The 26051-nt window shown below is 45.8% G+C and overlaps 1 protein-coding gene across 1 annotated transcript; it reads right to left on the bottom strand.

Moving 5' to 3' along the window:
* Positions 1-2015: 2015 nt before the first annotated feature.
* On the bottom strand, positions 2016-24368 carry CDC42EP1 (CDC42 effector protein 1). The gene is made up of 3 exons (XM_035128003.2): positions 24143-24368; positions 17114-18170; positions 2016-12099 (listed from the first exon to the last, which is right to left on the bottom strand). Exons 2-3 carry the CDS (start codon positions 17529-17531, stop codon positions 11273-11275), a joined length of 1245 nt encoding a protein of 414 aa, XP_034983894.2. The 5' UTR covers positions 17532-18170; positions 24143-24368; the 3' UTR covers positions 2016-11272.
* Positions 24369-26051: the final 1683 nt, after the last annotated feature.

Below are 26051 nucleotides of genomic sequence, written 5' to 3' on the forward strand. Positions count from 1 at the left end.
CCACTGTCGGCAAGGTTGCCTATGAATAGCTTTCTGCTTGCTCTGGTTTCTTCTAATCTGCTGAAAGCAAAAGCAGGCCAACCATTTCAGCCTGAATTTTGTCTTTCTCTGACTAAAAACTGCTATGAACAGTCTTTCACTCTCCTCTTGATTTTTCTTCTTCTGCTGCTGCATATCTGATTTTCCCCAACCTGCTGAGACGTCTCTCTGCTCTCTTCACTAACCCCCAATCTTTTATCAATTTCTCTCTCTCCTTGTCAAACCCACATTTCTTTTACTTAGCTCATGCACCCTCTTTCCTCTGCATCTTTTTTCACCATGAAACTCTCTCTTCTCTCACTCCCATTAGTTTTCCTCCCAGTCTAATTTAATTCCTAGAAGAGCATCTTTAATAAAGGGGGAGAAAATAGCATCCCGTCTTCTCTTTACTTGTTATGCAAAAAGACTGTACCTGAATCGTACAACTTGTTCCTTTGCCGAACAGCATGACCTTGGGTCAGTCACAATCACACAGCTTAATTTGCCTTGTACTGCTGCTGTTGCAGCAATTCTCTCTCTCTTTGGCGATCACTCGTAGCTGAGTAAGATTGTCTTCCATAAACATGGTTTTAACAGTGAGTCCGTAAGTGACTGTGGAGGCCAATTCTGGATCCACACGTCCTTCCACAGTGGGGACATTGGTTTCCGGGCAGGAGTTGATCACGGTGTGGATTTGCTGAGCGTGCCTTCCTCTTAGCACGTTTCTCCTCCTTACCAGAGCTATGACGAGCACCGGAGACTGCTGGACAGATCACTGACTAATACGCTCCACAATGGCTATCAATATTGTACCTCAACGCAGGCTTAAAGGAAGGAAACCAAGGCGCAAAATGAACATCCAAGCCCTTCAAGATCCCATTAAGTGGGATTGCTTCCAAACGACTCTTGAGGACCATCTGCTTTCAGAATTCCCTGATAACATTGAGGAACACTGGACCAAGCTAAAAACATCCATTATTGCACCCTGGGAACAAACTATTGGATACCAAACCAAGAAACGCCAGGACTGGTTTGATGAGAATGACAGTGAGATTGAACGCATGATTGACAAGAAAAGGAAGGCCTAACAGGGGTGGGAGGGAGTATGCTCACCTGAGCTGCTTGGGGTGAAAGGTGGGCTAAAATTGCAATAAATGAATGGTTGCAATGTCTACTGCTTTCAGTGGGATCTGGTTACAGACAACCTCTGCATCTCTGCTGCATAAGATTAAGGTAGCACCAGATTTAGGGTGGTGGGTGATTTTCCAGCACAGAACACTGAGCTGAGGGGGTGCATCATCATCTTCATCATCATCATCATCCCAACCATATATTTATGCGGGCACCTACTGAGAAGATCCACAGAAAAAGCAACTGTACCAAAATGAATTATTGTAAAAAGAATACATGGCTGCATGGGCAAAGCCAGGGTTTTTGTTAGGGGGGCAGGCCTTTTGCTAGGGGGGACAGAAGCTGTCTGCTATGTATTTTTTATTGATTTTGGTGGGGTGCAGCTGCCCCTCCCTGCTCTCCTGCCCCCTCCTTGGCTATGCTCATGCATGGCTGTATGGAAACAGGAAGCATTAAATGTAGCTCATGAATGAGGTTTATTAATTATTATTATTATTATTATTATTATTTTAAATCAGGTTTCTAATTCTCTTACAGTAAAGAAACCGAGTATGTGTTTCTGGAGGGTAAATGCTTAGAAATGAGAAGGATTCCAGCAGGCAAAGAGTGTTGGCACTTTGCTCATCGCTGGTCTGATTCCTTTCCTGTTCCTCTTTGTCATTCATCACAACCTATCTTCCTCTGCAAAGTTAATTGTTCCAAACCTCCTTCCTCTGCCTGTTACAAAAATGAATAAGAAAAATTGCACCAGTTCCCAAATTCTGATCCAGTCAATCGTATGACTTCACACTTGGGTATCCAAATGTGAGATGATCTACTTAAAGATAAGCGAACAAGCCCAAGCTCATTTAAAATAAAAATAAAAATAAAAACAGAAACAATTTTATTCATGTTATATTATTACAATTTGTAGTCAGGGCCCAAGCTTCTTTCTAACACCCTGTGATATAAATCCACATGTGGTATATATATTGACTGTCGAGAAGGCATAAATTGAGCCCAATCCAATGTGTCTCCTTGCTTTGGCCTGGGGATCAGTGTCAGAATTCATGACCTTTTCTTTTTGCAAAAGTTTTGAATAAGGTTTCTTTCAGATGTAGTGTATTCTGTGGAAGCTGATCACAAGGGTGGGATATGGTACCAAGCACAGTTTAACAAGCAAATTTTAAAAATTCCTTAAGGAATTTTATAATTCCTTATTTCTATAAAGAAATATTGGAATGAGTGAAAAACGTAGGATGACATCTCAAGAGGTCAGGGTGGGACTGATGCAGCAATCAGGTTTTCATGGCACAGAATTAGGATTGCCTTGATGCAGAAAGACAATTTCTTTTTGTGACACAAGCTACACTCAGCTGAAGTTATTGGCTAATGTAATGCCTCCCTTTTTGCCATTGATCTTTCTGGTGCGTTGACTGGAACAAAGCAAAGTTCAAAACCCTGCTCAGTCCTGAAGCTCAGTGGGCGACCTTGGGTCAGCCACGCTCTCTCAGATAACCTACCTCACAGGGTTGTTGTGAGGATAAAACAGGGAAAGGGTAGAACTGCATATACCACGAACTCCTTGAAGGAAACATGGGGGTATAAATGTAATAATAAATCAATAAACAAAGTAAGTTGTCATGGGAATGTCCTCTTCGGTTTGTCTTATTTTATGCCTCCTATCTACTTGCTTGTGTGTTTGTTTAACACGGGAGACCCACTGGGACAAGGGAAGCCTAAAATAGGAGGCAAATGGATATATCTATCACACTGTGCGTGGAGTATACACAATACCCTGTTTCTCATATTTTAAGACATACCCATAAAATAAGACATAGCAGGATTTTTAAGCATTCAAGGAATATAAGCCATACCCCGAAAATAAGACATAGTGATAGGCACAGCAGCAATGCCTGCCATGGCAGGAGGAGGAGGGGAAAAAAGACATCCCCTTAATATAAGCCATAGTGTGTTTTTTTTTAGGAAAAAATAAATATAAGACATGTCTTATAATATGAGAAACACGGTATATCATCATCATCATCATCATCATCATCATCATTGCAGTCATCATCTGGGTTGCTGCTCTCTTTTATCAAACATTGTGCTTATGCAATAAGAGAGAGGTTAAAAAGATATAACAGCTACAGACCACTTTCCCTTTCTTTTGCAGCTTTGAGTAAAAACACTGTGGAGGTTTCAGTAAAAACACTGCGGGGGTGAAGGTGGGAAGACAACTTACGAAACAATGTCGTTGATTTGAAGGTTATTGTGAAAATGTTAGAAAGATTTAATAAAAAATGTATGTACAAAGGAAAGAAAATGTATTCCTTTTTCTAGTGAGCTATGGCTGGGGGAAAACAACCCACCATCTGGAGCTCAGTACTGCAAATGAGAGGTAGAGCTAAGGAGTATCGAAGGTATCGAAGCAAGAGGGTTCTTCCTGAAATACCTTTGTACACAGAAAGCAATTGAAGAACAAGAGTATGACGATCCCCTTGTTGAAACAAGCACTGAGGGAGCTGAATGTGGTGCTCCTATTGCAAATGATATAAACTCTAAGGCAGAAGTTTCACAAATGGGAGATATTTATAGAAAACACTCAGAGGAAAAAGAGGATGTCAAGAAAAGTGAGAGTGCTGCAAAGTCTGCATAAGAAGATGATATTGTGCCTGACTTGAATTACAGTGAACCTGCTAAGTTTTGAGAGATGCTACTGAGATTGCAAAGGAGCTAAAAATACTACCAAACTTTGAGACAGAACAAGTTAGAAAAAGGAGAAATTTAGAAAAGGAGAAAGAAATGGAAGTTTGAGGATGAGGCCTAAGGAGATGCACCACAAGATCCAAAACAGAAATTCAAAGTAGATTTTTGCTATACTGTCTAAGACATGGCCATACAATCTGTTGCAGAGAGAGTCCAATGTTATTTCCTATTTGGTTTCGTGTATGTTATATAAAATATCAACAAAAAATCTACTGAAAATGTAACTTAAGGCCTGCAAGAATTTGGAAAAAAATCACTGATACACAATGGAAACAATGATATTGATGCGGAAGATCTATGCTGTGAACTTATAGCTACAACTCAAAGACTTCCACAGTCCACGTGGCCACAATGAGTACTTCTCGTCATACTACAACAAAAACACCTGTATAATGTGCCTAATGCTTCTGTTGCTCTAAGGATCCTGCTTATACTTCCAGTGTCAGTGGCAAGTAGCGAACACAGTTTCTTAAAGCTCAAACTTATAAAAAAATTACATACTCTCAACAATGTTGCAAAAGAGGCTACTTGGCTTAGCAACTATATTAACTGAATATGCCGAAGCATTAGCACTTGACCTGAAGACATTGGTGACAAAATCTGCAAAGGAGAAGGCACACAAAGTGAGGTTTCGATGTGCCTGAAATTGAAACTTTCAAGAGACCTAAATGTTGTGAACTCACAGGTCACAAAATCATTCAGAATGATTTGCGCGCTAAAAACATTTTCTTTTGCATTTGAGAAAGATCACCAAAGATTGCTGCATTTATTCTTCTTGAAATTTAAAATAAATGTGGCAGTTTTGATGGGGTGGGGGCTGATGTAAGTAGCTAGCCTTGCCTACGGCACAGAACAGCATGACACTGGTGCCAACAACTGGTGCCAAGCAGCAAGTCCAACCATTCCATGGTTCCCGCTGCCTTAGCTCTTCTGTTTGAAACCTAGCAACAGAAATAACTGTGTGCAGGTCCAATATCTGCATCAGTCAGGATGAAGTGGTAAGAACGGACAGTACCATTTCAGTCTAGTATGGTCAGGTGAAGAAGAGGACAGGTTTTAAATAGTTATGTAGAAGAGGGAATTTCAACAAGTGTAGCTTGTCCTGCAAGTTTCAGCACTATGGCCTCTCTCTGCCAGTCTGCCTAAACTTAGTGGTTTGATGCAGAAGCAGGCAGCTTCATCTTAGTACCAGACACCTTCAGTTTGGGGAAAGAGGCACCCAGGTGTTGTGCTTTGAAGCACATCAAGGGAGAGAGTCCTCCTCTTATATTATCTTTGCTTCTCTTTTATCTCTAGGGAAATTCCAGCCAGGTTAGGCATTAACTAGGCCTTGCCATATCTTATCTTCCTCAAGCTGGGAGAGGGGGAGTGGAATTGCTACAGAATGAAAACTCTTTGACAGCTTGTGTCCTTCCTGCAATCATCTGCCACAGGCAGCATCTAGCAAGCATCTGATGAAGCCCAGAAATTGCTGTGACCTGGAGCATTACAGGCACTCAGGTGTGTCTTGCACTTTCACATCAATTCATTTCAGTTTGGCCTTCTGCATCTAGAAGTGAATCTTTGCCCATTACCAGCCCACATAATACTTGTTCCTCTGAGGACTGCGAACTTAATTCTCCCCAGTCCCCAAATTAATTAATTTTTTTTTAAATCAGCACTGAATACATGCCGTTGAACCGTTCTACAAATACGCATATTGGGCCAAGATGGTGGTGGGCCTGAAATGGGATTGTGAATTATCTGTGTTTGTGAATCTTTTTAAAAGTATCTTTTCAAATGCACCTCTTCCCTTTTAAACTCACTGGTGCAGGAAGTCAGGGTAAGAAACACAAAGGCTGAGGCCTGCAAAAGATGCTTTTCAAGGGGGCTGTTAACATTCGTGAACTAGGTTGGCTATAAGGCAAAAAGAGGTTGAGAATTCTGGGGCATGTGTTGCTGCAAGAAAGAAGAATGCTTCTTCTGTGGTTCTGAGTATTTGGGTAACTAACCTCTGATGCATCATGTAGACTCACAACCAAAGAACGCTGTCCAATGAGACTCTTCTCAGGAGTCTGGTAAAATGATTAGTCATTCATTCATTCATCCCCAGTCTCATCACCATTTTACTAGCCTAAGGAAGGAGACTTCAGTTGTTAGGAAACTGCAGGATGAACTCTGAATGGGTGTGATATGTTGGTGTAGGGTGCATGGGTGGGTCTTGCAACCAAGGACCCTTATTCTAGATCCCTAAAGTTGTCCCAGTCTCAAAGGGGGAAAAAAGACTACCACATCACCAATCAGTATATAATATATGTGTATAAAAATCATAATATTGAGAACAGTAATAAGTGCAAGGAATACACAGAAGGGGGGAAATCTTTGGCTTGAAGCTTATCAGATACAGCTGAAAGATCTTGGAGAGATGTTTGTCAAGAGCAAGCAACACAAGGTCCCCTCTCTGCTTCCCTATAACATATAGAAAAATGGCTAGGAAGCTCTGGAAGCTCCAGTGGGTGACTGATTTTTCACACACCGTCAATCCCTTGTGGCATGGGTTGCCAACATGACACCCATGGGCCCACACCCACCACAGACACATTCACTGGCACCCACAAGGTTCAGTTTCCCTGCCTGCTGAAATTAAGCCAATGGAAATTGTAGCCAGTGGAAAGCTTTTTTCCAAGGCTAATTGTGGAGCCAAGGGCAATGTGGAGAGGGTGGCTTGTGACACCACCACCACCAAAAATCCACACACACACCCGTGCCACAATTAGGCTTTGAAGATTCATATTTCCCCCCTTTTACTATTATATTATGGGTATTTATGTTGTAAACTGCCCTGTGGTGTTCTGATGAAGGAAGGTATAAAAATTCAATAAATTAATAATAATACAGCAGCCTAATCGTCGTGGAGGGGAAGCGATCATCCTGATTATTGGAGCTTGGGGAGGGAAGAATAACTCTTGCCTCCCCATCCTCACTCTCCAGGAAGATTACCTCCACTGGGGTTGCAAAAGGAAGCAACAACACTCTCCCCCCCCCCCCCAAGTCTAATTGCTGGCAGAGGGGGGAGTTTGCATGTGTGTGTAGTTGCCATGTATTTATGCGTGCTTGGTTTTGGTGTGAGCATGGTGTCTTGCAGCAACACTTTTCTCTGGTTTGCCCACAGGCAAAAAAAAAAGGTTGCTTATCCCTGCTTTAGGCCGAAACTAGACGTGTTCTTAAATGTGCCGTTGCATTTAACATTTACACACATAATATACAATGCAATTAGCAGCTGTGGCATGTATGTCTGATAACTACTTGCACAACAGCAGGCAGAGTGGAGGAGAGTAACTCTTTCTTTCCCTGCTGTTGTCCTGACAAAAAAATCCTTTGATACTGCTGTTCGCCTTGGGAGCAAAACTTCCTTTGACGACAAGGGCTGTAGCTCAGTGGGAATGTTTGTATGCTGGGGGTCTAGGATCAAGCCCTGGCCTTCCCAGGTAGTGCTGAGAAACACCCACCTGAAACTCTGGAGAACCACTACCCATCAGTGGAGATAATACTGAGCTTGGTGGGCCAATTAGGTGACAGTATAAGGCAGCTTCCTTTTTTAAAAAGTGCATGTTAAATGCAAAGACACACTTAACACCACATCTAGTCTGGCTAACTAAGTTTGCCATTGGTATGAGCTTTCGTGTGCATGCACACTTCTTCATATACTACCGTGTTTCTCATAAGTCATGTCTTATATTAATTTTTTTCTGAAAAAAACACAGCATGCCTTATTTTCAAGGGATGTCTTATTTTTTAATTAAGTACCGGTACCGGTATCTGTACAGTCCACAGACCTGCTCCCACCTGGTCTTCGCGCGCGGCAGGCAGAGGCTGCAGCCGGGTCCTGGGGCTTCGCGCGCGGCAGGCAGAGGCTGCAGCCGGGTCCTGGGGCTGCGCGCGCGGCAGGCAGAGGCTGCAGCCGGGTCTTGGGGCTGTGCGCGCTGTGGCTGCAGCCGGGTCCCGGGTGTCCGCGCGCAAAGGCTGCAGCCGGGTCCTGGGGCTGCGCGCTGAGGCTACAGCCAGGTCCTGGGTGTCCGTGCGCGGTACGCAAAGGCTACAGCCGGGTTCTGGGGCTGCACGCGCTGCACGCTGAGGCTGCAGCCAGGTCTCGGGGGTTAACGCAGCAGCAGCAACCCTTCTTTGCCACAGACCTTCTTCCACCACCCGGTACGGCTTATTTTCGAGGTATGCCTTATATTTTTCCACCTCAGGAAAATCCTGCCATGCCTTATTTTGTAGGGATGCCTTAAAATACCGGGTATGAGAAACACGGTATCTGAAGAAGTATCTGAAGAAGAGGTATCTTAATAAGGATCTGAAGAATATCTGAAGTGGTATCTGAAGAAGTGTGCATGCACATAAAAGCTCATACCATGACAACCTTAGTTGGCCTCTAAGGTGCTACTGGAAGGAATTTTTTAAATTTTGTTTCAACTATGTCAGACGAACACGGCTACCTGCCTGTATCTAGTCTGGCTGTTAGATTTAACCCAGTGCTTCCTAGAACCCAGCAGTAACTACCAGGATGACCAGCCCTGGAATACCAGTGTGAGCCGAGTATTGAATCTCCCCACAAATGCCATTCACGTATAACTGCAACTGCAACTCTTCAAGTTCCTCAGGCCACCAGTGGGTTGAGGTCAGCAAGTCAAAACCCATGGGAGTGAGGAACAGCCATTGGCGAAGCCTTCCTCCACAGTGCTTGCCTATTATATTCCTGCTGTTACTTCCTGCTTTCCTCTCCCTGCTCCAGCCACATAGATCTCCTTAGCAGTGTTTGCAGGAATGGGCTTCCTCCAGCCATTGCCAGCTCGTTGAACAATCAGAGTGCTGTGAGGTACAAGCTTTGTGACCTCATCCCCCAGAAATCTCTGCCTTGGCACAAAAACCTCTCTGTGTGAGCGTCGGGGAGAACGGGCTCATTCCAGAGAGGCGGCATTGCCAAGAGGCATCTAAACCAGAGGACACGTGGAATGCTGTGATCCAACACCCCTTGTTGAGCAGAGACACCAGGAAGGACAGGAAAGGACAGGCAAGGGTTCCCCAAGCCCTTGGAGAAATTGTGTGCTCTAATCATTAACGCTCTTGGACAGAACTAGCAGTATACAAACAGTATACAATACTGGACCTTGCTGGACAGAATGGGGGAGAAAAGAGCTCCTGAAGGGTATATATTATGTGCAAGAAAAGCTCCCTTTGCATTATCTGTCCCTCCCAAACACTGGGGAGAAGGGCAGAGAGACCCTACTCTGGACTGGTGTTTGCTTGAGTCAACCGAGCTAGGCACCAAGACAACAAACTTTATGGAATCTTTTTGCAGTAACTGAGTCAGGGAGGGAGAGCAACAAAAATGCATCTTCTTGGGTCTTTCTAAACATGATCTCTATGGGAAATCATGTTGTGTGGTGCATTCTGATTCTTACTGGCAGCCATATCAGATGCTGTACAATGACTTCTTCCTCATGGCTGGTATGTCCTCTGGATACCAAGCGTCCGCTCTCTGGCATCCGCCTCATCCCTTTTGTTTATCATCTAAATAGTTTCTTGAGAGCAGAGTGATTTGACCACAGAAAAATGCAGACAGGGCTGGGAAAAGGCTGTGTATTAGTATCTCCTAAAATATGCAGAGTGGGGGGCAAGGGGAGAGTTGTACTTAGGAGCCTGATTCTAATGTTGTTACTATGTTAGGAGAAGATGACAACAACTCCCAGGCTTTTCTGTCAGGACCTCTTCAAAATGTGCCTCATGAGATGATTCAGAGTGACCCACCTCATGTTTCACATGAGGTGTTTCCCCGCCAAAACCACCCCTAAGTGTAATTTACCAGCTCAAAGGGAAGGCTTGACCATATTCACTCTTTCTGGGGTGGGAAATTGTTGCTGTGGGAGAATATTTCCTGTGAGGTACATTTCAAATGTACTTCTCCCCACTTTGTTAGTGAAACTTGAGGTGGGGTGCAGTCTTTGAGGACTCGATAATGCCGCTATATTTGTCTGAATGGCCCCACTGAGGCCACATCTTTGAGGACAGGGATGGGGGAAACCATATGTTTTTAGATTCCATCTCCCATCATCCTGCCCATTGGCCATGTTGGCTAGGGCTGGTGGGAATTTGGTTCCAACATCTGGAGCGCCACATGTTCCCCATGTGGGACAAGTTAGGCATGTTAAGGCAGACTGAGGGGCTACACCCAGCTATACCCTGAGAAGTGCTTTTCTTCCAGAACAAACAGCCTGTGGGTGAGCTACCACAATGGCAGGGAGGCTGTGAGTGCTAAGGACACAGTTAAAAAACAACAACAGGTATGGCTTATGGGCCTTACATGCCCTATTCCTGCTTTAGGAGACCCAGGGAGTAGGGTGAAAAGAGGTCTCCCTCTGTCTCCCATTTTGTGAATTGGATTCCTACACTTACACAAAATGGAGGATCCTGAACTGAATTCCTGTGCAATCCCTGGAAGCAGGGTGAATAACAACTTCATAGATAGGCTTCCCTGGAATGAGCTCAGAGTGATACCTCATAGAAGACCAAAATGTACATTTCCTCACTAGACTGCAAAAGGAAGGATAAACAGACCAGGTCCAATCCAGGTTTCAGTAAATGAAGAAATGGATGGAACACCAAAGAGACAGTTTGAGATCAAATCCAATCCAAGTCTGGTGTTCCTTATAATCAGAGGAGAGAGGACATCTTGGATGGTTTGATGTTTGAATATTGGACTGGAAGATTAGTTACTGTGATCTTTACCTCAAGCAGAGGACATAAGTATCTCCTGATAGGTGAACAATGTTGCCTTAGGACTGAAGGAAGCCTAGCATCTTTTGGGTTTTCCTGTTCCACCTAGACCTCAGGTTTGCTCCCTTTTCAAAAAACTTTCCTTCTTATAATTGTTTGATAGTGGTGTGCAGAGTCTCCTTGGTTTCCCCCCTCTTTCCTTAAGGATAAATTCTTTTTACCAGGCCATGGAGGGGTCATGGCACAATTTGCAGTGACAGAATCAGTCAGTCAAAGGGGTTAAAGGGAAATGTGAACTCATTAACACCTGTAAATTGCTGGCTGCATTGCAGAGCGATGACCTCAATGAAAGAGCAACAAGGGCTGGCCATCTCCATTGTATGGTTCTGCTTTACTTCTGTCCCTTTCTTTAGACCACCAAAGCCGGAAGGAGGAGCAGGAGAGCAAAGCAGATAACTGAGCTCCCTCCTTCACCGGCCTATCACCACCTAGAACATCTCCAAAGAAGGCTAACCCTGTGAGTTCACACATCAGTTGGCCTGCAAGGTGCATAGTTCCCTTTAACACCGGTCTCTCCTGGAAGTGTGATGGGAGGTCACAAGAGAGCAGCTACAGCTGTTCAAACCTTCACTTCATCGTCCTCCTCATCAACATAGTCAAAGGAATCACTGTGCCCCTCCCTAGCAATGCTTGCTCCATCTCTGTAGAACTCTTCTTCTTCCTCCTCCTCCTCGTCTTCCTCCTCATCTGCTCTGTGGTGCCATCTGGCTTTGCGTTCCTGCTGTTCAGCCTTCAATCGCCACATGTTGGCATCTGGGCTTTCCCATGAGGCTTGGTTTCTTGGCTCTTCTCGCTGCTGCAGGCTGCGGTAGGAAGCTAAAACCTGGGCTGCCCGGTTGAATTCTCTTGCTTCCATGTCACAGCCATTCTGGTGCCCTTGCCAGTGGGTTTCCTTCGGCACTGCTCCCAGCTCAGAGGGCGGGTTCTTTCCCCTAGAGCAGGGTGACCCTTCCTGCGACGACTCTCTGGAATGAAAATCCCCATTGGCACAAACTGATTGCACCAGCGGTGAACTGGCCTCGGAGTGAACCCAAAAGCTTGGTGCAGTTTTGCTCTCTTCGCTTTTAGCGTGAAGAGATCCTGGTCTCCAGGGCAATGAGTCCTCCCCACTGGTGTCCTCTGGGCGAAGAGATGAGGCAGTGTCGCTGCAGGCTGAATTTTTGCTCTCCCCTCTTTCCTCCTCTTCCACGTTGCTGCGACTGTGATCTCCCGAGAAGCTGATGACATGAAGGAGTTCACTCATCAGGGAGGGGCCAAGGTCAAGGTCAAGGCGGAAAGACAGCAAGGAGTCTGAGCGATTCAGCGCCGGTTCGGCACGGTGGGAGCTTTCCTGGGTCTTCTCTGAGCGAGGAACACGAGGGATGGTGCAAAATCCAGATTCCACTCCTGAAAAGGCAGTGAAACCAATGGTGAGAACAAAACATGGGAGAACCTGTCCTTTGTAGTACACACGAGAGCACAGGGCAGCCTTTTCTAATGTGGTGCCCGTCAGATGTTTTCGAATGTAACACCCATCACCCCCACATCCATTAGGATGGGAATTGTAATCTAACAACTTCTAGGGAGAATCAGGTTGGGGAAGGCTGGTGTAGGATGGCAATTCTCTTAATCATATATGATGCAAAACATATGGATGGGTCAGCATTAGTCTCCAGGGAAAGGGAAAGCTGTTTCGTGTGGCCCAATCCTTCTTTTTAAAACGCTGCGAGTCTCTGTCCCTCACAATTGGAGAGATGTTAACAGATGTGATAGCAAAAGAAGGGTAAAAACTAAGCAAGCATGTCAGAATGAAGACCACATTTATTACGTTTGACAACTGATATGGCTTCTAAGACCCAGTTTCGCTGCTTTTCAAGTGCTTAAGTCAAGGTTTCTTTGCATCAGAGGATAGCAATTTCAAGATGAGGTTATCGTAGAACGAGCGCACTGTGTCAAGCTAATGTTGATTCACATTTGCTATGCTCATGCATGTTGTGTTAATAGCATGCAACTAAAATATGCAAATTAGCCACAGCTCAGTGGCTTATGAGCTATTTCCAATGAGCAGCTCTCGGTGCCAAAAGCAAATGGTTCATCCCTGAGCTCACCCGGTATCCCCCCTCCCTCCAACAGAGTCTGTATCAGATGTAGAGAGGAGAGGAAATATGTGACATCTCAGTATGATAATGGCACGCCACTTTTCTTGCTTGTCTTTTCCATCCTCTGGCAAATAAAACTCTGTGGCCTGAGCTCCCCAAACTTTTGAAAACCAGGGCAGAGGGTGTTTTTCCACCTTGGAGGCACAATGTACTTTCACAAAAACACATCATTTATTCAGTCAGCTCCCAGAACGGTAGGAGAAAGGTGTTTACCTTGGCGTTAAGGGGCAGGCTAGTTAATACTTTGCCTTTGCCCAATCAGTCAGGGGTGAAATACCAAGATTTTGGGGTAAGAAGGATGCTTCTTACATCACCTCAAGCCAGGGGTATCCAAGGTGATTCCCTCCAGCTGTTGCTTGACTCCATCTCCCATCAGCTCCAGCCATTGGCCATACTGGCTGGGGCTGATGGGAGCTGTGAGTCCAACCACAGCATTGGCTACCCCTGCCTCTATGCCTGTCAGCTGTAGGGTGGGCTGTGTCCTCTATCAGGATACTATCACTTTCCATACAGAGGCAGAAAGAGGGGGATCGATGCTGCCTTGCTTGCTCCATTGGGCACAAACTGATGGGTGATTCAATAACTACCTAATAACTCAAGGCACTCTCCAGTCCCTCTCAAGTGCTACAACAAGTAGTGTGGGGCTCACTGGTTTAAATATACTTTGATGTAGATGCTGATCACTTTTAAGTTAATAGCCTTTGTGAATAAGCTTCAGTCTTTTGTGTAAGAGCAGGGCGAATTCTGCACCAGGGATGTTTGGTCTGAGTGATGAAATCGTAGGGTTGGCTGCACCGCAAATAAATAGCAAGCAATGGGATTGCAGGCTTGATTGCATTGCAATATTGGCTGGATAAATTGGAGAGAATGGGGAACCAGGTCTACATTTGAATGACTGACCAGGCTTCTCTTTTACTCATAAAGCTGGAATTAATCTGGGTGAAAAGGAAAGGCGATACGGTATGAAGAAATCTGGGGGCAGAAGGATGTGCGTGCGGCAACTGCTGCATGGCTTGCAATGTTCAACAGAGGGCAGCATTGCCCTGCTCTCTGCCTTGATGAAAGCCAGGCAGGCGCCAGCAATGCTAGAGGGGGCCAGGCAGCCGGGGGAAAGCCATTCTGCAGCAACAGGAGCTCAGAACAGAGACCGTTATTCACCTCCCTCCTAGTCCCACCTCAGTGCAAATGCTGCAGTGTGGACATTTCGTATTGGGCATGCAGAGTCTAGACAGAGCAAGCAGCGTCTCTGTTTAAGCAGTGAAAGTCAGGCTAGCTGCTATGCCAAGCTTTGAGCTCAAATCACCATAGGGCTAGAAGCTTTAGTTATGCTGGTTAGTGGAAGTCTAGGTTCTCCCTTTTAGGGGAGCAATGCGTTTTGCCAATGGAGCAGGGTTGCCCTATTGTACTCTCTCTGTCTGCTTCTCCCTCCGTTCAATACTCTCTGTTCCAGGGCCCATGTTACTGTCACCTTTCCCCCATATCCCCCTCTCTTCCTTTCTCCTCTGCCAAACATGCTGCAAATTCCTTACCCAAAACACACACACAGTCCTATTGCCCAACAGCTGCATGTTCGGCATTTGTTGCCTGAGACAAACATCCAGACTCGAGACAAAAAAGACAGGCTTTTCCAGAGCTTCTGACAAGGCTGCTCCCAAATTAATTAACTATCACTTTACATGTCCATGACTATCTGACAATACTGGACAAACCAGAAAACCGATGTACAGCCCAATCCTAAATTATGTGACAGTGAAATAAGCTCCACTGCATTTGCACATTTAAGACTTCCAAAACAATTGGGCACAGGACTGAAGCCTTAGACTTCTTTCTCCGTCTTTTATTTCCTTCTCTTCCACACTTGCTAACCCCTAAAGTAATGCCAGTAAAATACCAGCCAGTTTTTGTTTCACATATTATTATTATTAATTTTTTTTTAAAAAAAATCTAAACTGAAAAGGCTGCCAGTATGGCTTACATGGGAACAATGACAAGCAAGACTCATTAGTTATCTTGATTCCAATCACAAATCAAATATATTTTAAAAGCAAAAGTGTTACACTATCTTTACTTGCACCCACACATTCAGCATAAGTTGTGGAAAGTTTTTCCATGCTGTGCAAATGATACACACATATGTTCTGTATGCCAGTTGGGGGTAATCTGTCTTTTCCAGAGTTACAATTTGTAAATGTGCAGGGTTTTTTCACAAATAACACTGAGCATGCAGATGAGGCAGAAGTGAAGACTAGAGTTTCCAGACTTGAAGGGCTTGCCTGGCCCTCTCCAGGTCGTGGGTGAAAGGCTTGAATCTCCAAGTGGGCAAGGCTGCATTTAATAATAATAATAATAATAATAATAATAATAATAATAATAATAATAATATATTTAGAAGATAGTGCATGCAGCTTTCAAGTTTCAGTCTGGCATGAGCTGGCTGCAAATTATAGCATAGACACACTGTGTGTGCATCTCCCCTCCTCTCCTCTCCCAATTAACCTCTGTCTCCAGGACCCATCTCCATGACATCACCAAGGGCCACCCCAAGGTATTTGGTTTGGGCCCTGAAATCTCAGGGTCTGGGATGCTCCTGACCTGACCTGGCAACTCTAGCAAGGACAGCAATAACACTATCCTCCCCTTAGGATGCTCCATACTGTCGCCATTTGCAGTTGGTGGGGTGGGGTGGGGTGTTGCTGCTCACCTTACTTCCAGTTGCTTGCACTGCTGCTGCTTAGCGTGGAGAGGTGAGGCAGTGGCAAGGCCAACATGGTGCAAACACACTGGCAGGGACAATCCAGCACTCCTGCTGGTGTGTTTGCACCACACCCACTTCTCCCCTCCCCCATTACTTCCTGGTAAGCAGCGGCAATGTGACCAATGAGAGGCCAGGTGAGCCATGGTGCCACATGTAACTCTGTCTGCTACTGTTCTCCGTACAGCAGACATCAATTATTTTTCTCTCCTGGTCTGCTAGTACATTTTAATCTTATTTGACTTGCTCATGATGTCTGCAAAGCTGATCTTGTTGCTCTTATTTATTTTGCTCTAATTTATACCAGTTTAGTTCTTGCAAAGTTAAGCTTGCTTATTTGCTAGTAACATGGTAAAGAAAGAAAGAAAGAAAGAAAGAAAGAAAGAAAGAAAATAAATCAGCAAAGGACTTCAGAGAGTAGCACTTTGATTTAAAGTAAACAATGAAGAAACAGATGAGAGAAAAAAGGAATAAGCTAGTCAATAAGCCAGGGTAGTGGAGGTATGCAAGCAAACAAGAAAAAATCAGTAGCTGTCTTATAGAAGACCCTATGCACCGCACTGACCTAATGTTTACTCTTAGGAAAATAAGACGTCTCTGAAACATTAGTCATTCCTGAAAATATCCAGGGACTCTGCTATCCTATCCTGTAATATTCACCAACAGCATGTATAGTTGCAATGAGAGATATACCCTGCCCCTTCCTTTCCTTTTCCCTTGTTTTTTTCCAAACCATGTTTCCCATCATCAGTCTTTCAGACTTCTGTGGAGAACTGGGTAGACCAGAAAACATAGGTAGCTATTTCTAGCCTCTTCTTAATGGTGCCAGGACTATGCCCAGTGCATTCTGGGATTGCATGACTTGGCAGAAATATCACTGCTTGTACACTGGTGGAAGTATATTGGAAAAGCCATCACAAGGAAATTGATGAGATCTATGGCGCATAGTTAAATGCTTTGCTACCATTTGCTTTCTTGGGGGAGGGGGATACATGAAAACACTCAGAGCCCTGGAGTGCTACGTCCCAACCCAAAACCTCCAATCTCCTTAGCTTCTATTTTATATTATGTTACTCACTTTAAAGTCCTCTAGACCTAAACATATGTACAGTCATGTTTGCTGGTGATGCCCGTGGAACAACTCTGCAAGCCTGTCATTTCATGTTGTTTATTGGACACGTTGCAATGACTCAGGAGAAAGCACTGATTTGTTAGTACAGCAAGCTGCAGACTTGTGTTGTAACAAGTGAAATAACTGAAGGAAAGAGATTTAATGGAGCAGACAGAAAAAGAGAGATGAAGAATAGCTGTGCTATTACGGAAGAGGCCAAGTTCAGCACGCTGCCCTTAAACATGCACAGCACTCCTAAACATACAGAAATCTCAAAAGTATTCAATAACGAAGTATTTGCATATGCGTAGGATTGTTTTGATTGCACACCTAAGAAAACTATGGCACAGCAAAGGTTGTGAAGCAAGACAAACCAACCCATCACCAGATGCCACCTACCATAGCCAGAGAAGCTGTTGGGAGTGCTCTTGAAGGCAAAGGGTACTCCAAAGCCATCGCTCCCGTAGCTTCCTTCATTCAGCTGCGGCAGTGATACAGCATTCTTGATGATGGGCGAGATGGCAGGGGGCGTAGGAGAGGCCTCATCCTTGTTCCTGCTTCCTCGGCTCCTTAGCGGGCTCCTCCTCACGTGCCACAGTGTCCGAGCAAAGAAGTTGTTGGGCTTGGCATCCTCGCCGCCATGGTTCCTGAGGAAGGAAGTGTCCCCAAAGGCATCGCCGCCACGACCCACATGCATGGTATGGCGGAAGTCTCCCAGTGGTGGGCTGATCATGTCCGGCGTCAGCTCCACTTTGAGACGGCGCTTGCTGTGGGAGCCAGACACCCAACCAATCACCGGCAGCTTCCCGAGACTCATCTCCTAGCCTGTTTATCGAAACACTGTCTCAGAAACACAGCGAGGTGCCGTTCAAGAGAGGTGGGCACAACTCTGGAGGTGTTTGTGTCTCAGTGACTGGTCACAGTCCAGGATCCCTCCATCACTTGTCCCTCTTGCTTTCTTGCTTGCTTCAGAGGTCTTTCTTCCGACCTATTGAAGACCAACATAGAACTTCTAGGTTTCCAGCTGGGTGTGGGAACCTGATTTCCACCCACCTCTGTAGACCCCCTTGAAAGCGCCTCTTCACAGCTTTAAGGAAGCCACCAGCCCAATTTGTTTCTTCCAGGTTTGGGCCTTCAGGAATGCAGAGGATGTGTGTAGACTGGAACCCCTGTCTCTCTCTCTCTCTCTCCTTGGACAGAAGGGAGGAGAAGCAGTTATCAAGGAGGCTGTTGTTACACCGGTCGTTGTTCCTGTCTGGCTGGAAGTGTGCAAAGCTGGAGGATTAATGTTAATCCGCTAACTCTTCTTCCGCCTGCTCTTTCTCTCTCCCCGCTTCTCTTATTCCACCTCCCACCGGTATGGGAGCTGGCTAACAGATGGGACAACAGGTCGCCAGAGCCAGAGTGACAATCTTAGGTCAAATGCCTTGATCCTGGATTCCTGCTGTAAGAAGTTCTGAAAAAAAGACAGAAATGAAGGTGAGGCTCCTGAGCTGAGATGGTCCGAAACTGAAAACCTCAGAAGTGAGACTTTGCTCAACTGCTTCTTGTTGCACAACTTGTGTAGCAAAAGCACACTTTTTGCATTGTGCTCCACGGGGCCCATTAAATAGGACTTCTTCTCAGATGCCACACCAGGTGGGTGAGGTTTTCTGCCTGTTATGCTTTAGTGCTCTCATGGTTGATATTTAGTGCAATATTGTTGTGGAGAAGGCACAAGGCTTTCCAATAAGCAGGTAAAAATAACTTTCTCCCTTATCTCCCCACTCTGCTAGCATGGTTTAGGATGGCCAACAAGGTAGTCTGAAACAAAATGTGAAGGCGGGTGGGAGTTGTCCTAATTTATTTCATCTGCAGAAGTTTCATTGGTTACCAGTGATTACCTTTAAAACCTGGCATGGCTTAAGTCCAGGATACCTTGGGGACCATCTCCTTCCATATCACCCTGCCTGCTTCTTAAGATCCAGAGAGGCCCTTCTCTGTGTCTCATGGAGGGTGGGAAGCCTGCTTCAGTGGGGTGGGAGGACCTTCCAAAGGAGCAGCACCCAGATGAAGGCACACCTGACCTTGCCCTGTGAAGTGTGGTGGGTTGGCTTCTCCACTCACTTGTTTTTCACTGCTCGTTGTGCACTGTTATTCTGGAGGGTTCTCACTGCATGTAGCAGATAACGCTTTTTTGTTTTGACTTCAACTGTTCACCTTATCTCATTGCCCTGACTTTTTTTTTATAAAAAACAACAACAACAACAGAAAACCATAATTTTAAAAATGTTTCGGAATGGTATTTTTCTCAGGGTTTGAAATTTCAGCAACGGCGAAAAGTTCACAGGTTTGACATGTTGCCAGATTTCAGTACAAAATTTCCTTTCATTGAGCTGGCTCCCAAGAAATGCTCTTATGCCCATTTCTCAGCTGAAGACTTTTTTTAAAAAAGCCTGTTGCCTTGTGGGCCAGCCCTGCCCTTAGCCTTTTCAGGAGCTATATCCCACCCCCCCTCTCCATTTGTTCCCTCTCTTGTGGATCACCTTGGAAAGCACAGGTGCCAAGGCAGGCTAGAATGCCATGCTCTGTGCCAGGGCCACGTCTCCTTCCCAGCCCTGGCTCGTGTTTGCTCACTCAGGGCCCCTCTTATCTACGCAGCTGGCAAATGAAAGATTAAAAACCTCAAACTGGGATTTATGATAGATGTTGACTGCCCTCCCCCCCCAACCCCAAGAGGGGTAGAAAACAGTGACCCTCTGCCCTTCATTCCTTGGGTAGCCAGTGTCCCTTGTCTGTATACAAAAGGACACAGAAGTGGTGGTCACCCATGGGGGTGAAGGAAGGGAAAGGCAGCATGAAAAAAATCACAAGATGGATCGCAGTAGTAGTAGCAGTAACAACAACAACTCCCTCTCCCCAGTGGATTTGCTATTTGCTGCTTGCATTCAGTGCCAGCAGTGCTATATCCTTCTTATTAAATAATGGAAGGAGTTTGTCTTAAGCACATGATGGTGCCTTCTGCCTGGGACATTCTTCTACCATGTGCACTCTCCAACAAACTATGGCTTCCATCACTACTGAAGAAAGAGCTTGCTTGCCTTTACTGATAACGTTGTACACAGGTGGGCCACCCACAGCCCACCTGAGCTCCATGCAGCCCTTCACCATCTTTGGCGCAGCACCCAAACTCAGGATGGGGCAGGGAGAGAGAAAGAATGAATGAATGGTGGATGAATGGAGAGGAAAGAGGAATGGATGAAGTGAGAGAGAGAATGGGTGTTTGTGTGTGTGGAGAGAGACTGAATGGATGGATGATACATGAATGATGAGGAGACAGGTAGAGAGAGAGAATTGATGTCCATTTCTTTTTACTCCACCTGCCACCACCTCCCAACCACCTTTCCCCAAGGGAATATGGCCCTTGACCCTGAAAAGCTTGTTCACCCTGCATTTTGGGAGACATATTCTCCAGCATCAGGGAATGGAGCAGAACCCTCCATGTCAAAAGCCAAAGTGTTGTAATGCTTCAGGGGCAGGAGAAGATGGCTGTCTCCCTGCCCCCACCCTCGCCCTACCTGGGAGGTAATACATGTGCTTAATTCAAACATACTCTCTCTCACACATGACAAGAGCTAGTGAGGAATGCAAGATGCAATTACAGGTAGGTAGCCGTGTTGGTCTGAGTCGAAGCAAAATAAAAAAAATTCCTTCAGTAGCACCTTAAAGACCAACTAAGTTTTTATTTTGGTATGAGCTTTCGTGTGCGTGTGCATGCACACGAAAGCTCATACCAAAATAAAAACTTAGTTGGTCTTTAAGGTGCTACTGAAGGATTTTTTTTATTTTGCAAGATGCAATGTTTGTTTAATTTTTAATATGTGTAGCCCACCTTCCTTTTTCAAAAAAGAAATCCAGGACAAATAGATAATATGTATCAATAATAATCAAATATTAAAAAATAAAATATTTCATCAGAAGTGCTAGCAGTTTTGCCACCTTCTTTATGGCAAAGCTCTCCTATCTTTAACAGCCGCATGGAGGGCCAAAATTCAATAGGTGTAGTTTTATCCAAGAATAGAGATGCAATAGTTGAATTCTGCCCATCATGCAGCTGTTAAAGGCCCCAAAGCCCTGCCAGTAACAAATAGTGGCAACCTAAAATACAGTTATTGTAAATAACAGTTGCCAACTTTTTTCTGGCAGTGTTTCTGTACATTTCACAGCTGCACAACAAGCACAAATTCAAGAGTCCCAGGCTTTTTCTTATCAACGTATCTCCATGCTGAGAATATTTCCAGCTGGATTTTCTGTGTGTCATGCAGCTATGAAAAGCACAGGAGTCCTTTCAGGGGAAAAAGAAGGGACTGTTGATGAAAATTTATCTTGCTTTTAGTTCTCCCATTCCCTATATACCACAGAGATACAATCCACTTCCTAGAGCAGCCTTCATAAATCTGGTGCTGATGTTTTAGACTACAACTGCCATTATCCCAGACCTTTGGCCATGTTAGCTGGGACTGATGGGAGCTGGTGTACAAAACATCTGGAAGGCACCAGGTTCAGGAATGATGGAGTCTAGAGCCATCAGTGGACCATACTGCCTGAAAGGCTGCAGAAGAAGGGGGTGCATACCTGAGCCTTGTTTCCTCTGGAGCCTTCTCTCTTTGCAGGCTAAGAGCAGAAATTGGGAATGTACAGAACTGTAATATACGCTGTTTTAAGAAAAATGTGTGCTGGTTAAGGTAGACACATGGAGTGACCAGAACCAAGGGAGAACGGGATCTCCTGTAACTTTGACAACGTTGAAGAAAATGTAATATTTGCAGCTGGTCTTGTCACAGTGTGGCATGTTTGAGAAAAGATGCACCTGCTGCAATTCCCTCTTCCACAAACTATTATCAAGTACAAAGCACCAGGCATCTCTTGCATCCAGTCAGTCTAGAGCTGCCCATTCAGGCTTTTTGTTACGTCACATTCAAGTGCAGCCAGTGAGCAAGCCTGAATGTACTGTAGTTGGCAGCTACAGTACTATATTTCTATTACTCCCTACATCATGTGACCAACATGGCAGCTTTTGCAGGAAGCTAGGTGTGTATGTTCTCATTGCTTGCACAGTAGCCTTTACATGTTCATGGGATATCTCTGCAACTGCACAGTCAGGGATAAGCACCAACTCGTCTGTCCTCTCCCTTTCCCTCCAAGTCCCTCGTACTTCAGTCCATTTGTGAATTTGAGTGTAGGGACCTATTCATTTTATTTGTGTACAATGGCCTGGTTGACGCATCACATTAAACCATGGTTTAACACTGAGGGAGAACATCTACAGGCCACAGCTTCCCTATCCCTGGTCTAGAGTGTTGGGCTAGGAGGCCTGCATTCCTAGTGAGGCTCAGTGGGTGACCTTAGTTCAGTCACTTTCTCTCAACCAAACCTACCTCACAGGGTTGTTGTGAGGGGAAGTACCATGTATGCCACTCTGAGCTCCTTGTAAGAAAGGCAGGACAAAAATATAATGAAACAAACAATAAATAATTCCTGACACATACAACGAGTTCAAACTCTAACTCTTTGAGTCCTTGCTGCCCCGGGTGGCAAATGCCAAGCAGTGCCCTTCCCCTGCAGCAGGAAGGCCTTGGTCTAATGCCCAAACCACAGTGTGCCACTGGCTCCACAGAGCTCCTTATCTTCCATCTTTGGCTCTGCTCCCTCTTTCGTTCTTACTCCTTCCAGCCAACCTAGGCTGCTACTGCTGAGACTACCAAATTAGCCTGGAAGGAAAACAACAAAAATCTTTCCCACTCACTAGAATTCACAGGCCAAACATCCAGTGATGTCTTTGTTTGAGGAAAGCTCTCGTGGTCAACAGATGAACAATGGCTTTTGTTCTGCTCCTCAGTCTATGTATTTCGTCTGTCACATGTGCAGTGGACTCCTAAGCGTATTTACTTGGCTCGTCCAAATGAGTTCAACAGTTGCATACTCCCATATATGGGTGGATAGGATTGCAGCCATTGCTTTACAGCATTTGCCACCCTGGCCATCTGTCTAGAACAGCCTTTCCCAACCTGGGGCCCTCCAGATGTTTTGGGCCACTACTCCCTGCATGCCCCTGCTGATGGGAGTTGTAGTTCAACATATCTGGGGGACACCAGGTTGGCACAGGTACTTTCTCCCCCCCTTTCTAGCATCTCTCAGGTTGGACACCCAGCTTTCCTTCACCCCAGTCCTGCCTATTAGAAGAACCCCAAAGAAAGAAGAGAGTGAACAACATGAAATGGCCACCATCTTCATGAAGCCTCTTATTTTTTAGGGGATTCTTCTGGCTTGCTGTTGTCCAGCCCACCATAGTCACACTAAACTTAATCAATGTATCATTCTCAATGTATCAAAGATCGTTCTCTTTCAAATAAGAGTGAAAGGGAAGTGATACAGATGTCTCCTTGATTGGAACAGCTAGAACCCAAATTGGCTTCCCTAAAGGTAGGCACACCAAAGGCTGAAAGAGATGGTTCAAGGCGGTCTGAGAACAGAACTAGAACTGTTTGGAGTCACACTTTTGAGTGCAACGAATCCTTGCCCATTTCCCCTTGCTAGGCAACACTTAAAGCCCTATCAGCTGAGCCATGTGGAACTGGAACCAGCCAAAGTCTAGAAGACCCTTCCGCTGGAGACAGTTTTCCTGCCCAGATCGGGAGAATAGTTTGGAAGGTCAGCCTCATAAGCCTTGAAAGCAAAGTGATGTGTGTGTGTGTGTGTGTGTGTGTGTGGTTTTTTATCTGATTTTGAATGTCAAAGTACTTCATATGCACCTGGCGAAGTGAATAGTAGTCACGGAAACTTACGCCATAATACATTTGTTAGTTTTTAAGGAGCCACAAGACTTTGATCAAAGTACTTCCTAGTCCCTTCAGATATACACACTCCCCCCCCCCCGTTTTTCCCTTTCCTGCCTGAAAAAGCAAAGTGGCCTGCTTAACCCTTCAAAGAAAAGATGATCCAAACTACTTTCACCCAGCGCACACACACATCACAACTTCTGCTTCAGTGACCGTTTTCCTCTGTGACATGGCTCCCTCTTGACTCCTTAGACCTTTCTCCACCCTGCTCTCTCTTCTTCCCTCTCTGCTCATTTCTCCCCATCTACAAATCCCCTTTCAACTTACTTACATTTCTCTTTTCTCTTACATTGTCCCTCCCCTTCTCATTCCAGTGCCCATCCCGCAAACAACGTGCCTTCCATTTCTCCTCCTGGCCTCTTTAAATTCACATTTTCCTATTACAGCTTCCCTCCGTTATGATGATGATGATGAGGATTTTATTAGCAGTTGCCATAGAGCTCTATTTCCTTTAAGACCCCACAACTCCACTTTCCCCTTGCCAGCCCAGTCTGCCTCACACCCCTCATGTGTGACACGCATACAAATACCCCAAACTTTTGGACTTTACCTTATCGTGAGGGGACAAAAAAAGAGAAGACTTTCTGAGGAGCTTGGATCATCTGTTCCACCCACAGCAAACTTGCTGGCACGCCCACAACACGGGGAGAGCGGTCTTCTTACACTCTTGCCCCCCTCCCTTCGCCCCTTCGCCGCGAGAGATGCCAGTGACGTGGGAAACCCCCAAATCCTTCGCCCTCCGTTCCCTCACCGCGGGCATCCAGCACTGGAGCCGCTGGAGGAGGCACGAGAGGGATGTGGAGAGCGCGGGGCGGAGTTTCAGCCCGCCCTGACCAATCCGGAGCCGTCAGGGAACGAAGTCCGGAGGAATGGATTTCAAAAGTCCGGCCAGGGGGGAAATTCAGGAACTCCTGAGCCCCATTCCCCCCCCCCCCGTCTTTCCACATGAGACTTCCGCCTCACGAAGCGTCTGGCATTCTGGCTGCTCCCGACTCGCGAAGTGGGAAAGAGGGCCAGCCTCTTCCCGCGCGCTCCCAACAAGACCCACTTTTCGCCCAAAACTCGAGGGGGGAAACTAGACGGTGCGCCACACGTGCGCAAAGAGCAGCAGCGCGCATGGGACTTGAGAGCGTGGATCTCAGGCAGTGGCGCAGCGGGGTCCTTTTCGACGCCCTCCGTCCATTATTTTATGGGAGGGAGGGATTCAAGCGCATACCGGGGAGTTTTAAGTCCGCGCGCCATCCAAGTGTCTTCAAGCGCTCTGTTGCACTAGCGTAACAAATCCATTTTGACTTCTTGTGGTTAGGATAGGAAAGCGCCGGGGGTTGCACTGAAATATGTCGAATCAGGGGTGCCAACTTGAATAAAATATGGGGGGGGGGACAAGTAGGCCCCGGCCCCGCCCAGCATAATTAATTGCATGACGTGATGTGTGCGCAACATTTGAATGGCAATGTCCATCAACTGGGGGGGCGCTGGACCCACCTCAAATATTTTTGGGCCCCCTCAAGACACCTCGACCCCTAGGAGTCGGCTCCTATGCATGGGATGCACCAGTAAGCATAGATAAACAACAGCCCAGGAGCAAATCAGGATGAATGTGTAACCAGCCCACAATCAAATCAGAACAAATGCTCAAAGAAGGCCAGGCAACTTCTGTGTAAGCTTTGGGCAAGCAAATCAGAATGCATGCTCAATAAGCCTTACACCGCAGACCTTCAGCTGTGCAGCACACAGTAAACTTTTGTCTTGTCTCCTCTCCTCCCCACCTTTCCATCCTTTACAGTTGCGTCTATATTGGCCATGCTGGCTGGGGCTGATGGGAGCTGGGCTCCACCACCTCTGGAGGGCCACAAGTTCTCCATCCTTACTATAGTGAGTCTAGTTACTTCCAGAACAGATTGCCATAATGAGCTCCAGGTGGGACTGCCCTTTGGTTCAGAATGCAGCTACCAGGTTTCGGCCTGGAGTCAGTAGATGAGATAATACTACAACTATTCTCTTCTAGCAAAACTGGTTAGCAAGTTGTTTCTGGACTCGGTTCAACCCAAACACAGATCTTTGCTATCTTGTCCTTGATTCTTTTCTAACACTGGCATCCTGTACAGGCATTTTAAGGTAGTTCAGAAAACATACTTTCCGCTGCAGGTCTTATCCTGGAAATATGCAAATCCTACCTGGTACGACCAGGTTCCATGTGTGAAAACAGTTTGCTAAGTCTTGAGATAAAAGTTCCCCGGGCAAACACACCCGTGCAGTGACTCCCAGTAAGTACATGGGAGACTCTCGTCTGTAGCAGTTACTGAGTCCTTGATGCAGTAGGGACAGAAGCAGGGGACATTTGGCCAGATGTAGCAACGGGTTGGTATTTGGGGCAGGTGCTGCAAACCAGTGTCAATAGTCAGAGCCAGCACTGGGTGGGACCATTCACAAAAGCCCTGTAATTTAGGTCAGGCTGT

The sequence above is a fragment of the Zootoca vivipara genome, chromosome 10 (genome assembly GCF_963506605.1).
Source record: "Zootoca vivipara chromosome 10, rZooViv1.1, whole genome shotgun sequence".
In the NCBI taxonomy this organism is placed as follows: domain Eukaryota; kingdom Metazoa; phylum Chordata; class Lepidosauria; order Squamata; family Lacertidae; genus Zootoca; species Zootoca vivipara.